General features: G+C 42.3%; 1 protein-coding gene across 1 annotated transcript; it reads left to right on the forward strand.

The window, feature by feature from the left end:
* The first annotated feature begins 1,078 nt into the window (after window positions 1-1,078).
* On the forward strand, window positions 1,079-12,174 carry LOC129811602 (kunitz-type protease inhibitor 1-like). The gene is made up of 11 exons (XM_055863036.1): window positions 1,079-1,183; window positions 1,507-1,975; window positions 4,239-4,396; window positions 4,640-4,781; window positions 7,338-7,508; window positions 7,591-7,632; window positions 7,987-8,115; window positions 8,561-8,611; window positions 8,764-8,934; window positions 10,993-11,052; window positions 11,390-12,174. The coding sequence occupies exons 2-11, from the start codon at window positions 1,567-1,569 to the stop codon at window positions 11,575-11,577; spliced, it is 1,521 nt and encodes a 506-aa protein (XP_055719011.1). The 5' UTR covers window positions 1,079-1,183; window positions 1,507-1,566; the 3' UTR covers window positions 11,578-12,174.
* The last annotated feature ends 5,288 nt before the right edge of the window (window positions 12,175-17,462 follow it).

Raw genomic sequence — 17,462 nt, forward strand, 5'->3', positions numbered from 1 at the left:
AGAACTCACTAGCCTAGCGGTTCACATACTTTTTCCAACCTACACTGTGAATGTTTAAATGATGTATTCAATATAGACAAGAAAAATACAATAATTTGTGTGTTAATAGTTTAAGCAGACTTTGTTTACCTGTTGTGACTTAGATGAAGATCAGATCTAATTTTATGACCAATTTATGCAGAAATCCAGATAAGGGTTCACATACTTTTTCTTGCCACTGTATATACAGTACCAGTGAAACGTTTGGACATACCTACTCATTCAAGGGGTTTTCTTTATTTTTACTATTTTTCTACATTGTAGAATTATAGTGAAGACATCAAAACTATGAAATAACACATGGAATCATGTAGTAACCAAAAAAGTGTTAAACAAATCAAAACAAATCAAAAAATATTTTATATATTAGTTTCTTCAAAGTAGCTACCCTTTAACTTGATGACAGCTTTGCACACTCTTGGCATTCTCTCAACCAGCTTCATGAGGAATGCTTTTCCAACAGTCTCGAAGGAATTCCCATATATGCTGAGCACTTGTTGGCTGCTTTTCCTTCACTCTGCGGTCCAACTCATCCCAAACCATCAAAATTGGGTTGAGGTTGGGTGATTGTGGAGGCCAGGCCATCTGATGCGGCACTCCATCACTCTCCTTGGTCAAATAGCCCTTACACAGCCTGGACACATTTCAATATAAACCCTAAATCTATTCTGGACTGTCTGGAACCTGTCTTATTACTCCAAGTGAATGATCTGTCAGCCGGAAACATCTCTCTCTATATGTCAGTAAGATCAAACGTATCCATATAAAGTATTTAACCCAAATTCTGATTCGTTGGCCCACCTGGGGGCCATCTATCAGTTGAATTATCTATAGTAATGTTAATGTCCCCTCCTATAAATAATAACGAATTGGGAAATTTAGATAACCAATGAAATATACGTTACTCTACAGATTCAAGCAACTCATTATTCCCATGCTTGGTGAAGTCTTCTTCTACTCCGATACAACTCGAAATGGGAGTGCCAATGTGCTTTGCGCCTCCGGTCACCTCTTTGGGTAGATGGGAGTAGAATTTCACTTCCTGTATGTAACAGGTATCCGAAGAGAGAGAGTGACACACCTGTGAATTGTAAAGATATTCAGTTGTTTCTTTTATAATCGACGACAGATACAGAATTTACAGGTGACATGTGTTAATTTCTAGTGCTGTTTTGAACAAATATGAATCTATAAAGTTACAGAAGAGTTGGATCTTGATTATTTATATGTTTGACGTAATTCTTACCTTTGAAATCAGAGGAACAGAGAGACACTGCGATTTACAAAAGTCCTGAACGTTTCTATACAATTGATTGGTGTGTGTGTATAGTATAAAGATAGACTGCATAGTGTTTTGTATGTTATTTAGATCATGTTACGACTATTTATTTGAATGATAATGTATATTTAATTAATGCATTCCATGGTATGTTATTTGACGTTTACTATATATCGCTCTGTTTTCAGGTCATCTGTTGGATTATCCTATATTTTGTGGGAAATAGTTTTCCTGGACAGTTTTGTAGCATGACTACTCTCCCAATTGGATTGTTATTGGGCGCTTTTGTGTGCTCTATTGTTTTCCTGGGGCGCGCGGAGGCCCAGCCTTTAGGGGAACAGTGTTTGGACAGTTTCGAAAAGGGCAGAGAAGATTTCGTTCTCGACACGGATGACTCGGTGAAATACGGTGCGACTTTCATCATTAAACCGAAGGTTGAGAGCACCAAGGACTGTATACGCTCGTGCTGCAAAGATCCCAAGTGTAATGTCGCTTTCACGGAGAATGGGTCCGGTGAGGGCATGATCAAGTCATGCTTTCTCTTTGACTGTCTATACAAGCAGAAGTACGTCTGCCGATTTGTCAGGAAGAAGGGATTCCTGAACTACATCAGAGACGCGGTTTATGAAAGTGATCTGGCCACAAAAAACCTCCCAGGTAAAACAGGCAGACTGATCTCTGACTGCCCAATATGTACCCCTAAAGGGCTTACCATTACGTTTAGGTCCAAGGACCTTACATGCTATTTTCAGAGGTAGACTGGCTCTGGCAACCAAAACAGCCAAATACTCCATATAAACGTGAGTCTATTCTCAAATTCGATACGGTTCAAGGAACATAAAGCTTTACTTTCATATCACATCATAATTTCACAAATGCTAAATATTCACTTACTGCACTGTTTAAACTGTCTTTATCACAGTTGCAGCCTGTGACAACACGTTTCTGGTGGCCTTCAGGTACACACACAGGTGGTCCCTCTGTCTTCTGTAAATACACAAAGTAACATGGAAATATGGTGGTGTTGGTACACTAACCCTAAAAAGGTGTTTAAGAAATTAACCTTTTAGTTATTTGAAAAGTATTTCTTGCTGGTATGAAAGACACTTTCCTTATGCTTCCAAAAGCGTCAGGACTCAAGAAAACTCCCCCTGGTCAGAAGATGCACTACATGGTCAACAGTATGTGGATTCGGCTATTTAAGCCACACCCGTTGCTGACAGGTGTATAAAATCGAGCACACCGCCATGCAATCTCCATAGACAAACATTTGAACATTGGCAGTAGAATGGCCCGTACTGAAGAGCTCAGTGACTTTCAACGTGGCACCGTCATAGGATGCCACCTTTCCAACAAGTCAGTTCTTCAATTTTTTGCCCTGCTAGAGCTGCCCCGGTCAACTGTAAGTGCTGTTATTGTGAAGTGGAAACATCTAGGAGCAACAACGGCTCAGCCACAAAGTGCTAGGCCACACAATCTCACAGAACGGGACTGCCGAGTGCTGTAGTGTGTAAAAATCATCTTTCCTCAGTTGCAACACTCACTACTGAGTTCCAAACTGCCTCTTTAAGCAACATCAGCACAATAACTGTTTGTCAAGGAGCTTAATGAAATGGGTTTCCATGGCCGAACAGCCGCACACAAGCCTAAGATCACAATGCCAAGCGTCGGCTAGAGTGTTGTAAAGCTCACCGCCATTGGACTCTGGAGCAGTGGAAACACGTTCTCTGGAGTGATGAATCACGCTTCACGCGATGGGTTTGGTGGATGCCAGGAGAACGCTACCTGCCCGACTGCATAGTGCCAACTGTAAAGTTTGGTGGAGGAGGAATAATGGTCTGGGGCTTTTTTTCATGGTTCGGGCTAGGCCCCTTACTTTCAGTGAAGGGAAATCTTAATGCTACAGCATACAAGGACATTCTAGACGATTCTGTGCTTCCGACTTTGTGGCAAAAGTTTGGGGAAGGCCCTTTCCTTTTTCAGCATGACAATGCTCCCGTGCACAAAGTCAATACAGAAATAGTTTTTGGGGATTGATGTGGAAGAACTTGACTGGCCTGACCTCAACCCTATCGAACACCTTTGGGATGAATTGGAACTGGGATACTCAAATTAGTATGATATGTTATATTTGGTATGGTCTTTGCAATTTGTAACATGTACAAATTTCAATTCGTAAAACATGCGAAATGGATTATGGACATCCACAAATTAATACATACCATACGGAGTGTCCCGGATTTACATTTACTATATTATGTCTACCCCTGAGTCCAGGTTGAAACTGGAGACCCAGGTATCACTCTCAAACATCACAACATAGACACTCTCATCAAATTAACTAATTAAGTCTCCAATGAACTTTGTCTCCATTGAACTGCTTTCTAAAGTAACATGAACACACCTACCATTTAGCTATATTATTATGAGCAGAGAAAGCAACCCACTACACTTGGGACTGTCTGTGGTTTGAATCGCAATAGGAGATCTCCATAGGAGATGAAACCACCTGCTTAGAGAAGAGCATTACCCACACATGCCATGGCTCAATATAGCGCTTATTATATGGCTCATTATAAGGCCCCTTGTCACAGTCTGAGGTTTCAGTTTTCACCTCATTGCTGCTGAGAAAGCTTCTTACAGGGGAGATTGGTATTGTGCTGTGAGTCAAGTAATGGATTGCAGACTTGAGTGAATATTGTATGTCAACAGGATGTAGTTAGCAAACAAATTGATTTCCTGAACCTTATGTTGTTAATGTGTTGACACTCAAAACCCTTCAAAAAACTTCAACCTAGTCAAATTTGAACCAGCCATATGATCTATGTATCTTTAACATAATGGGATATCTTAAAGCTGCATCTATTTTCAGTATGAATATGTTGTATTGAACGTGATGAAGGTTGTATTCAACTTCCAGGTGAAGTGGACCATCCTCCAGAGGCCAATGGAGGTCCGGACAGAGTGGTGCAGCCCCAGGAAAGTTTAACTCTGAATGGCAACGAGAGCAAGGACGACCACGATAATGTCACGTACCAGTGGCACCTAGTGTCAGGGAACACCTCCGCTGTCATTGAGGTGGGCGATGATGACTGGGGCATCAGGGAGCACTGGTCAGGCTTTATTGGGATGTTTGGGGCATTTACCTGATCATAGTTAATGGTGATTGCTCTTTCACTGTGTAAAAATACATGCGAAGAACAGGTCACCCTGGGAACACCAGAGGATGAGGATCACAATTAAAGCTTCTCTATTTTCAATGTTCTGCCACACTAGAAAACATTGATAAATTTTCTTTCTTTGTCTCCCCTTGTCTCCTAGAAAACTACATTTAAAGACCAGGTGATCGTGTCCAACCTGGCGTCAGGAGTGTACAAGTTCCAACTGACCGTCACAGACTCCAGTGGGCAGTCCGACCAAACCCAGATCACTGTCCTTGTGCTTACCCCTGAGCAGTCTGAGAGTGAGTATACTAAAGTATATGTGAAACACCTGCAAAGCACACCTAGCTACACAGTTTAACACAATTGTTTTGAGGGTGAAGGGACATGCTGTATTTATTGAATTTCAATGCACTTATAAACAGTTAGTTGCCTGTATGAAAGCAATCTAAAGTGACAATGATCTTTGAAGTGGTCTACATCCGAGTGATCTGTCATGTTTGGAGCAGGGACCATGTGGAAATACTATGAGAAACTTTGTCATTGAGGTGAGAAGGACTGATGCCCTTCTGACCATATTGGCCACTGAACACATAATGCAAGTGAATGCAATGTTAGGAATATAAATCACTTAAATGTTTTCCTTCTAAACTGAGGGAACTGTCTCTGCATTGGAATTTTGATGTGAAAAAGAAATACCCGATTACAAGTATACACTGAGTGTACAAAACATCAGGAACTCTTTCAATGACAGATTGACCAGGTGAATCCAGGTGAACGCTTGATCCCTTATTGATGTCACTTGTTAAATCCACTTCAATCAGTGTACTGTAGATGAAGGGGAGGAGACAGGTTAAAGAAGGAGTTTTAAGCCTTGAGTCAATTGAGACATGGATTGTGTATGTGTGCCATTGAGTGTGAATGGGCAAGACAAAATATTTAAGTGCATTTGAACAGGGTATGGTAGTAGGTGCCAGGCGCACCGGTTTGAGTGTGTCAATAATTGCAACGCTACTGCGTTTTTCACTCACAACTGTTTCCCGTGTGTATCAAGAATGGTCCAACACCCAAAAGACATCCAGCCAACTTTACACAACTGTGAGATGCATTGAAGTCAACATCCTTGTGGAAGACTTTCGACACCTTGTAGAGTCCATGCACCAATGAATTGAGGCTGTTCTGGGGGCAATAGGGGGTGCAACTCAATATTAGGAAGGTGTTCCAAATGTTTTCTGCACTCAGTGCATTTGGCATGTTAAGTTCATAACAAATTTTTATGACTTCAAATGCTTGCTGATGACTCTTATCGGTTGTACTGGTTTAAGTTGAGTTGATTACAACAAGACTTTATATCATAATCATCTATTTTTCATGCCACGTGACATGGCATGAGAATACTGTCAAAAAGACCTGTCCAGGCAAGCTCCTCTGATTCCCGTAGAACAAAATCAACATTTCCAGATTTAAGAAAGCACATTCATAAGTAGATTTGTCTCAGCTTGGGCATCTATATGTGGGCTCAATCGCCAGAGACAACAGCTTAGTATTCTTCTTTTCCTAGTAGCTGTTTACTCCATGGCTGTGAGTGACTGAAAAACCCATATGTCCTCCAAGAATGACAGTATTGGCTCATAACAGGATGACAACTCATTATCACACTGGCTTATACTTGGTAGATCAACAGTGCTGCCTGGCTGTTCATTATAGGGTAACAGGGGATACTTAGGAATCAGACAATGGAAGGGTTTTCTCTGCCATGCCCAGTTACATGTGTGTGTATGGAATGGATAGACACTTTTCCTGGGTTATCAGCAGAAACAGGAAGTCAAGAAAGCTGTGGTGATTTCCCTCCCTCACACTCTGCTCCCTCTTTCCTTCCCACCCGGCCCTCCCCCCTAACCTGTCTGTCTGGTTTCAGCTTGGGTTTCACAAACTCAAGCAAACTCCTTTAATGTCATGGTACTCTAAACGCAGACTCTTGATACTCAAACACTTTGAAGTTATTTCTGAGTCAGTTATACAGTTTGGAGCATGTCTTAACAGACTGAGCAGAGACTATTAACCATTCATTGAGCCAGTTACCCATTAACTAGTCTCTACTGAATGGTGTTAGGAATGTTCCTCTGTGGAAAGACCAATGCATAGTGACCCCTGATCTGAGTCACACAACACGTACAGCTAAATGGCTGCATGCCTTAATGCTGGATGAATTACAATGAACAATGCTAGTAGAATCACAATTAAAGATACCCTGACAACATGAACCCCCTCTCAGCAAAATATATGTACTGTCCACAGACCATCCACATTTATTTTCAGTGGATGAAGTAGGCCTGGTTTTAGGGAAAGTTACTTAGCTTTTTTTTATTTGACACATCACGTCCAATCAAAAATACTATTTTATTTGTGACATGCTTTGTAAACAACAGGTGTAGACCAACGGTGAAATGCTTACTTCCAGGTCTTTTTCCAACAATGCAGAGTTAAAGATATAAAAAATAAAATTTTGACTGGCTCTCTAATATTCTACACAATTTTTTAAAACATTTTATTTGAAGGTATGTTTATAAACTTATGTTATGAGTTATGTTTATAAGAAAATGTACAAATAATTTTAAGCGTTGCACATGAAGTAATGAGCTGTTTGAAGGTATGATTATGTAAGCAGTTTATAAGCACTGTAATAAACAGTTTATAAGCAATGTTTTTCACCAAAAAGTGTTACACATGATTCTGTCTGGGCTTCCACCACTGAACCACAACATAAAATACAATCACATGACATTTGTGTGTATTGTTTTATTACATAATGTTATCTAATCGCCAGTGTCCCCACTCTCTGATACTTCATCCTTCAGATCACTGCATGGTCCCCAAGAAGGTGGGTCCCTGTCGCGGATCCTTCCCCCGCTGGCACTACAATGCTGCCTCAGAGAGGTGTGAGGAGTTCCTGTTTGGGGGCTGCAGAGAGAACCTCAACAACTACCTCTCCCTCCAGGAGTGTGCCAATGCCTGTGATGGTGTGTCAGGTATTATACAGATCCCTTTTGTTTTTCTGAGAACAGTTTTTGGAGACGATTGGTTGGTTGATTGGTGTTTCCTTTTTTGTAGTTATTCACAGAGGTAGAACTGGACCACTTCCAGCCCCTAGAGGTAAGACTGACTTACATTTCATTTATTGTTCTCAGGTGTATGACTATGGAAAGTAGCTGTACTTATAAGCTCCAGCTTTTTGGCTATGCCTCCCCCAGTCATTGACATAGTTCAAATATACATATATTTGCCGTATCTGTTGACTGATGCATATCTATTGAGACTTATCAGTTACCTGTATTACTTGTGTACCCTATAAGGTGAATCTACGGGTAAAAGTCACTTTTACCTCACCTCTTCTGCTCACCTCTGTGTTGTTGTGTTAGAGGTGTGTGGAGTACCCTGTTCAGCTGTGTATTATGTTTAGAGGTGTGTGAGGTCCCCAGTTCACCTGTGTGTGTTGTTGTGTTTTAGAGGTGTGTGGAGTACCCTGCGGGTCAGGCCAGTTCACCTGCACCAACGGCTGCTGCCTTGACCGAGGCCTGGAGTGTGACAAGGAGCAACAGTGCAGCGACGGCTCAGATGAGGAGAACTGTGAGGACTGTGAGTACAGGCTATGCAAACCAACCCTAATTTACATACAACACTGCATTGGCCTTACCTTACCACTGACCTTACATTACAAGTGCAGTCATGAAGTGAAACTATTGGGGTGATCAGTTGTTGTCATGTGAAGTTGCTTAAAGGGATACTTCGGTATTTTGGCAATGAAACCCTTGATCTACTTCCCCAGAGTCCGATGAACTTGTGGATGCCATTCTCTGCGAGCAGTTTGACGGAAGTTGCTAACTAGCGTTAGCGCAATTGGTAACTAGCGTTAATGCTAACGTTAGTTAGAGGTAGTTTTGCAAGCCAATTCTAACATCCTTCATACTGGATGCAGAGACATAAAAATGGTATCAATGAGTTAATCTGACGCTGGGGAAGTAGATAAATTGCTTCAAATCCAGAAGTATCCCTTTAACTCTTGCTTTCTTCCTTTCATCAGTGAATGAGAACTTCCAGATTTTACTGCAAATTCCTGTGGATGAACAGAAAGGTTGAGTTTTACTGTTTTGAAACATGTTCACAATAACAGGATCAATCTAGGATTTTGTTGTTGAGTTAACTGGTCATATATGGTGCCTACCCCTACTCTGGCTCTCCTTACGAACGCTAATCTCTCTCACACACATGTTCTTTCAACCACAGTTCGCTGCACGGAGCACCCCAAAACAGGAAACTGTCGGGAGAGTTTTACCAAGTGGTACTACAACCCTGTCTACCAGAAGTGCTTCCGTTTCAACTATGGCGGCTGCTACGGGAATGAGAACAGATTTGACACCGAGGATGCTTGTATGAGTACCTGCAAACTGGTAACAGGTAGGTTTGCATGCTTTAGCCATTACAACACTTTCAACTGATTTTCAAAATTGTTGCACTGTTATTAGGGATGCACCGATATGGAATTTTGAGCCGATACCGATATCCAATATTTTCCTTGCCAAAAAAAAACGATACCGATATATAAAAATAATTGCGGCCTTTTAAGCATTCTAGTACAGTTAAATAGTTGAAACACACACACATACTGACCACATATGTCCCCATTACCAGTAAAACATAATCAAAACCTATTTCTTTCACTTACTTGCTGTTTCGTTGATCATTTGTTCAGTCGTTTTATTCTCAATCAGGATTTCATTATACATGTCAAGCAGTGAAGTTTCAACTCTGTCTGTCCGTGGCCTCTCTTTCTCAGTGCGCACTGTCACTGTGTCCGTGTCCATCTTGTCCAGCTATGTCTAACATTTCACCTAAACCCTGTTTCCTGTCTGCATCGAAGTAGCGGTCCTTGTACCTAGCATTGAGCATGGTGGCGACACAGTAAAGAGGCTCAGAGAGAGTGCCACCGAATCACTTGTTCACAGCCTCTAGTAGAGTACTTTTGCAAGTTTTAACCCCACGGTCTGTCGGCAGTTTTATTGAGCAGGCGTTTCAATGCCATGACAGAAGGTATCACATCTGCTGGAAACACAGCTGATGAGCTTATTTCTCAAGTCAGTTGTTCCAATGGAGCTAGGAGTGTTTTCAATAAGAGTCCACTGGTTTGTACTGATTGTTGCAGGTAACTCCTAGTCGGCTGCGTACACGCCAAGCACTCGTTTTTGTTCAAGCAGGCTCTCCATGTAAAAAGTACTGTTCCATCTGGTGGAAACATTTTGCTTACGCCTTTTCGTTTTCACTCCAAGCTGCTCTTGTATTGCTTGCAGGCGGCTGTATGCGAGCTGTGAGTGTTTAAAATGACCCGCTATCTTCCTACTTTTTGCCACTGTGTCAGATATGCTGCGTTGGGCCAAAACACCTTCGTTCACAGCCAGTTGCAGCGTGTGTGCCATGCATGGCAAACTGGCGACCCCACATTCTTCCAAAGCCTTTGTCATGTTACGTGTATTATCACGTAGCACAGCGTGTATTTTGTTCTTGGGGATTTCAAACATGTTCTCAAATGCCATTGAAATGGCAGCAGCGGTATGAGAACCAGCACATTCATGAGCATGCAATACGGCTTTCCTCAGTACGAAATCCTCGTCGAACCACTGTGCTGTCAGACTCAGCATGCTCACGGGGCTGACGTCGCTGGTCCAAATGTCAACTGTGAAGTTAATAGCAGTGACGCCCATAGCAAGTAGCTCATGGATGTGCGTTTCAACAATACTGTGTAACTCCGGTAGGGCAACATCTGTAGATTGGCGCCTACTTGGTTGTGTGTACCGGAGCTCGAGGTGCTCGACCAGTCGGTGAAAGCCAACATCCACGACAGAGAACGGTTTATTGTCAAGGGCAATGAATTCCATTATCTTGGCGGTAATGGATTTTGCCTTTGAGTTATCTCGCAGAAATGTTCCTACTCATTCAAATGAGTGCTCGACTTTAACTTGTTTCGTTGTTGGAAAAGTACGCTTCGTTTTTTTCTGCTTTTGTTCTACGTAGTTGCTGAGTGTCTGGGGGGGATGCACTTTTTCCCCTCAGGAAATAATAGCAGCACAAACGTTGCATTTGGCCTTTTTTGTCATCTTCCTTTGAAACTTCAAAATATATCCACACAGCAGACATTGTGGGCTAGGTTAGGAATGCGTCATTACGTCATCTACCTACGTTATACAGGTATGCATGTGAGCTTTGACATCGGTTTTGCATATCGGCGTTAAACTATACATAGAGCCAATGTTGGCATTTTTAGCTAATATTGGCTGATTCCGATATGCTTACCGATATAGAGTGCATCCCTAACTGTTATATTACCCTTTGAGATCATAATAATGAAATGTTACAGAGCTAAAGTATTTTCCTATGTCAGCACCACTACATTGTGTGTATCAACAATACTGTAGCTGTGTGTAACAACTCACTTGTCTCTTATCCTTGCCATGTGTTCAGAAAAGGACGTCTTTGAAATAACGAACCGATATGAATACCAGGACACTGACGGCCATATAGGTAATTATCTCTTCTTTATTCTGCAAGATGGAGCCTTTTGTCCCTCAGGACTCAATGGAAAAGACATCCTGACAATAATAACAATAAAGTAAAACCAATTATTCCACCCCATCAAGTTTAAGGGCCTTGGGGGTCAAAGCTGGTCACAAAGATCTTGTGATGATGAAGCTGTGTTTTCCCTGCACATTCTCCTCACTTTACTCAAACACTGTGAATGTTGCACATGATTGTCTGTCTGTCCAGTTTTTGCTTCCCTGCACATGCAGGATCCTTTCATATAGTTATTGACTTACTGGTGTGTGTGTGTGTGTGTCTCTTCATGCCCATCGTCTCTCAGGAATCATAGTGATAGCTGCACTGCTTGGCCTGGCCATCATAATACTGCTGGTAGTTCTGTGTTACTGCTTCATGAAGAGCAAGAAGGAGCAGACTCAGCGCCAGCGGGTACCCGTCAACGGCTCCCAGGTCTACACCAGGGAGGACACGGAGCGCCTGGTCTACAACACCACCACCAAGCCCATCTGACCCCTAACCTCTGCCCCCGGAACCTGCCTAGGTGCAAGCCATCATCATTGCATGAACTCAGATCAATATTTTATTTTATGTGAACCTTGGAGGGTTTTTGTGTACCAGTATAATATTTTATTTTCCCCAAATATAGGCCTGTTTTTTTTACAAGACCTTTACCTTGTTGTTGTAATGTAGGTCTAAGATTTTTTATTAGTTTGACTCCACTCAGGAAAGCAAAAGTGGCAGCAATTCTTCAAAACTACACTTGCCTATTTCTCTTCCTTGCAGTAACCTGTCAGAATTTAGATTGTTGGTCAGCAATTCTGCACTCCGGGTATAATGGTCCTACGATTAAATCCACAAATCTGACTGCATGTAAACTGTTGGAATAGTGGGAGCTGAAAACCTTCCAATATTGCTAACTAACTACTGATTTGTTATTCTTCTTATCTTGTTTTATCATATTTGAGGCATTTCAAAAAAAAATGTGTTGCTGGAAATATATTGTACATTATTGACACCCTTTGTCTTAACTGGTAGAAGTGAGAGCAAGTTATTTTTTACTTTTATAGTTTATTTTGTGATTATTAAAACTGGTATTTCAGAAGGAAACGGAAGAGGGGAAAACAGTGAGTTTGTGCCTCATCATGGTGGTCACATGTTATAGGACAATATACTCTTTATTTACTCAGCTTTTTCATTAACACTTTTGTATGTAGTTTTCTCTTTTACCATTAGCTCTCAAATCCTAAATAAAATGCTGTTCCCAGAATCAAATCACAAATACAACAGGTGTAGACCTTACAGTGAAATGCTTACTTACAAGCCCTTAACCAACAATGCAGTTAAGAAAATAACTCCACTCCACTCCCCCCCCCCCCCCCCCCCCCCCCCCCCACAAAAAAAAAGTAAGAGTTAAGAATAACACATAATTAAAGAGCAGCAGTAAATAACAATAGCGGGGCTATATACAGGGGTACTGGTACAGAGTCAATGTTAATGTGTGTGTGTGAAGGTAATGGTGTGAAGGTAATTGAGGTAATGATGTACATGTAGGTAGAGTTATTAAAGTGGCTATGTATAGATGATAACAGAGTACCAGCAGTGTAAGGGGGGTGGGGGGGGGGGGGGGGGGGGGGGGGGGGGGGGGGGGGGGGGGGGGCAAAGCAAATAGTCTGGGTAGCCATTTGATTAGCTGTTCAGGAGTCTTATGGCTTGGGGGTAGAAGCTGTTTAGATATGCCTCTTGGACCTAGACTTGGTGCTCCGGTACCGCTTGCCATGCAGTAGCAGAGAGAACATTCTGACTAGGGTGGCTGGAGTCCTTGACAATTTATAGGGCCTTCCTCTGACACCGCCTGGTATAGAGGTCCAGGATGGCAGGAAGGTTGGCCCCGGTGATGTACTGGGCTCTGTCGGTTAGGGGCTCGTAAGTAAGCATTTCACTGTAAGGTCTACACCAGTTGTATTCGGCGCATGTGACTAATACAATTTGATTTGCCTTGCAGTCGGAGGCCAAGCAGTTGCCATACCAGGCAGTGATGCAACCCGTCAGGATGCTCTCGATGGTGCAGCTATAAAACTTTTGAGGATCTGACGACCCATGCCAAATCTTTTCAATCTCCTGAGGGGGAATAGGTTTTGTCGTGCCCTCTTCACGACTGTTGGTGTGCTTGGAACATGTTAGTTTATTGGTGATGTGGACGCCAAGGAACTTGAAGCTCTAAACTTGCTCCACTACAGCCCCGTCGATGAGAATGGGGGCATACTCTGTCCTCCTTTTCCTGTTGTCCACAATAATCTCCTTTTGTCTTGATCACATTGAGGGAGACGTTGTTGTCCTTGCACCACACGTTCAGGTCTCTGACCTCCCTACTGTTGTCATCAGAAAACTTAATGATGGTGTTGGAGTGCCTGGCCGTGTAGTCGTGAGTGTACAGGAGGGGACTGAGCACGCACCCCTGAGGGGCCCCCGTGTTGAGGATCAGCGTGGCGGAGGTGGTGTTACCTACCCTTACCACCTGGGGGCGGCCCGTCAGGAAGTCCAGGATCCAGATGCAGAGGGAGGTGTTTAGTCCCAGGGTCCTTAGCTTAGTGATGAGCTTTGAGGGCACTATGGTGTTGAACGCTGAGCTGTAGTCAATGAATAGGATTCTCACATAGGTGTTCCTTTTGTCCAGGTGGGAAAGGGAGTGGAGTGCAATAGAGATAGCATCATCTGTTGGTGCGGTAAGCAAATTGGAGTGGATCTAGGGTTTCTGGGATAATGGTGTTGATGTGAGCCATGACCAGCCTTTCAAAGCATTTCATGTCTACAGACATGAGCGCTACGGATCGGTAGTCATTTAGTGTTCTTGGGCACAGGGACTATGGTGTTCTGCTTGAAATATGTTGGTATTACAGACTCAGACAGGGAGAGTTTGAAAATGTCAGTGAAGACACTTGCCAGTTGGTTAGCACATGCTCAGAGTACACATCCTGGTAATCCATCTGGCCCTGTGGCCTTGTGAATGTTGACCTGTTTAAACGTCTTACTCACAGGCTGCGGAGAGTGTGATCACACAGTCATCCGGAACAGCTGATGCTCTCATGCATGTTTCAGTGTTACTTGCCTCGAAGCGAGCATAGAAGTTATTTAGCTCGTCTGGTAGGCTCATGTCACTGGGCAGCTCTCGGCTGTACTTCCCTTTTGTAGTCTGTAATAGTTTGCAAACCCTGCTACAACTGACTAGCGTCGGAGCCGGTGTAGTACGATTAGATCTTAGTCCTGTATTAACGCTTTTCCTGTTTGACGGTTCGTCGGAGGGCATAGCAGGATTTCTTATAAGCTTCCGGGTTAGAGTCCCGCTTTATGAAAGCGGCTGCTCTACCCTTTAGCTAAGTGTGAATGTTGCCTGTAACCCAAGGCTTCTGGTTGGGGTATGTACGTACAGTCACTGTGGGGACGACGTCCTCGATGCACTTATTGATAAAGCCAGTGACTGATGTGGTGTGCCCCTCAATGCCATCGGAAGAATCCCTGTGCTAGCAAAAAAGTCCTGTGGTTTAGCATCTGCTTCATCTGACCACTTTTTTATAGACCTAGTCACTGGTGCTTCCTGCTTTAATTTTTGCATGTAAGCAGGAATCAGGAGGATATAATTATGTTCAGATTTGCCAAATGGAGGGCGAGGGAGAGCTGTGTGTGGAGTAAAGGTGGTCTAGAATTTTTTTCCCTCTGGTTGCACATTTAACATGCTGATAGAAATTAGGTAAAACTGATTTAACTTCTCTGCGCTACGGATCCCTTTTACGGGATCATTTTCCTAAACAACCGCTAGAATTGCAGGGCGCCAAATGCAAAAATATAAATATTTATAATCATGCAATCACAAGTGAAATATACCAAAACACAGCTTAGCTTGTTGTTAATCCACCTATCGTGTCAGATTTTGAAAATATACTTTACAGCGAAAGAAATCCAAGCTTTTGTGAGTGTAGCAATCAATGCTACAACAGCTAGCCCCAAATTAGCATGGTCACGAAAGTCAGAAAAGCAATAAATTGAATCGCTTACCTTAGATAATCTTCGGATGTTTGCACTCACGAGACTCCCAGTTACAAAACAAATGTTATTTTTGTTCGATAAATATTACTTTTATAACAAAAAAACGCCATTTGGGTTGCGCGTTATGTTCAGAAAACCAAAGCCTTGTTCCGTTCGACAAATTCCAAAAAGTATCCGTAATGGTCGTAGAAACATGTCAAATGTTTTTTATAATCAATCCTCAGGTTGTTTTTAACAAACATAATCGATAATATTTCAACCGGACCTTAACCTATTCAATAAGAGAGAAAAGCAAAATGGAGAGCTCCCCTCTGGCGCGCAGGTACTATTCAGAGGACACCTGACTACTTTTGAAAAATCTCGTTCATTTTTCAAAATAATAGCCTGAAACTATGTCTAAAGCCTGGTCACAGCCTGAGGAAGCCATTGGAAAATGAATCTGGTTGATACCCCTTTAAATGGAAGAAAGACTGGCCAGGAAACACAGAATTTTAAAAAAGAATATTACTTCTGGGGTATATTTTCTCAGGTTTTCGCCTGCAGAAACAGTTTTGTTATACTCACAGACAATATTTTGACAGTTTTGGAAAATTTGGAGTGTTTTCTATCCTAATCTGTAAATTATATGCATATTCTACGATCTGGACCTGAGAAATAGTCCGTTTACCTTGGGAACATTCTTAAAAATAAATAAATATGACCCCTAGCGTCAAGAGGTTAAGTTTCCCTGCATTAAAGTCCCCGGCCACAAGGAGCGTTGCCTCTGGATGAGTGTTTTCCTGTTTGCTTATGGCGGAATACAGCTCATTGAGTGCGGTGTAAATGCAAGCCTCGGTCTGTGGTGCTATGTAGACAGCTATGAAAAATACAGATGAAAACTAGTATGGTATATAGTGTGGTCTACAGCTTATCATGAGATACTCTACCTCAGGCGAGCAAAACCTTTAGACTTTCTTCGATATCGTGCGCCAGCTATTGTTTACAACTATGAATAGGCCCCCGCCCCGTGTCTTACCAGAGGCTGCTGTTCTGTCCTGCCGATATAGTGTATAACCCGCCATCTGTATGTTCTTAATGTCGTCGTTCAGCCACGACTCGGTGAAACATAAGATATTACAGTTTTTAATGTTCTGTTGGTAGGATATACGTGCTTTCAGTTCGTCCCATTTATTTTCCAGCGATTGAACATTAGCTAGCAGAACGGAAGGCAAGGGACAAATCCAACACAACACATCAGTGAGTAACTGCCTTTTCAAGCATGGTGGTGGCTGCATCATATTATGGATATTCTGGACATTGGCAAAGACTGGGGAGTTTTTCAGGATAAAAATCAACAGGATGGAGCTAAGCACAGGCAAAATCCTAGCAGAAAACCTGCTTCAGTCTGCTTTACACAAGACAATGGGAAAGAGTTGCTTACCAAGAAGGCAGTGAATGTTCCAGAGTTGCCGAATTAGTAAAAAAAAAAATCTATGGCAAGACTTGAAATGTGCTATCTAGCCAGGACACCCAACACCTTGACAGAGCTTGAAGAAATATTGCACAATCCAGGTGTACAAAGCTCTTATAGACTAATAAAGGAAGCCTCACAGCTGTAATTGCTTCCAAATGTATTTCTAACATGTTTTGACTCAGGGGGACAAATACTTTTAAAATCTAGGTAATGCATATTGTTTCATTTTTTATTATTTTGTAAGTAATGTTCCTCAAAAAATTCCACTTTTTCATTACAGAGTATTTTGTGTAGACAAAAAAATGGCAATTAAATCCATTTGAATCCCACTTTGTAACAATAAAATGTGAAGAAATCCAAGGGGGGTGAATATTTATGATGACCACTGTATACCCTCCCTTTGCAACCCTGCTCGCGGTGCTCTCCAACCCTGTTCCTGGAGAGATAACGTCCTGTAGGTTTTCATTTCAACTCTAATCTAGCACACCCAATTCTAATAATTAGCTGGTTGATAAGCTGAATCGGGTAAATTACAACTGGGTTTGGACCAAAAGCCTACTGGAGGGTAGCTCTCCAAGTACAGTGTTGGAGAGCCCTGCATTACAGCATATTGTTATTCCCATGCATTACCCAACCATTACCAGCAGATGGAAATATTGACTTTACATTGACTACTGCTTAGCCACAATGGAATAAAATTACTATTTGACACTTCACTGCAAAACACAGACTTCTGATATTGCCTCATGCAGCACGACACATCTCCTTCGGATAGAGTTCACCAGGCTGTTGATTGTGGCCTGTGGAATGTTGTCCTACTCCTCTTCAATGGCTGTGCGAAGTTGCCGTCATACATGTCAATCCAGAGCATCCCAAACTATTTCCCCCATAATTATCCATG

The sequence above is a fragment of the Salvelinus fontinalis genome, chromosome 15 (genome assembly GCF_029448725.1).
Source record: "Salvelinus fontinalis isolate EN_2023a chromosome 15, ASM2944872v1, whole genome shotgun sequence".
Taxonomy (NCBI): domain Eukaryota; kingdom Metazoa; phylum Chordata; class Actinopteri; order Salmoniformes; family Salmonidae; genus Salvelinus; species Salvelinus fontinalis.

Excerpts from the sequence above, each read along its gene's own strand:
- LOC129811602 (XM_055863036.1), top strand. The coding sequence starts at position 1,567 with ATGACTACTCTCCCAATTGGATTGTTATTGGGCGCTTTTGTGTGCTCT. Across the intron at positions 1,976-4,238 it reads GGCCACAAAAAACCTCCCAG|GTGAAGTGGACCATCCTCCA; the intron begins GTAAAACAGGCA and ends TTCAACTTCCAG. Across the intron at positions 7,633-7,986 it reads ACCACTTCCAGCCCCTAGAG|AGGTGTGTGGAGTACCCTGC; the intron begins GTAAGACTGACT and ends GTTGTGTTTTAG.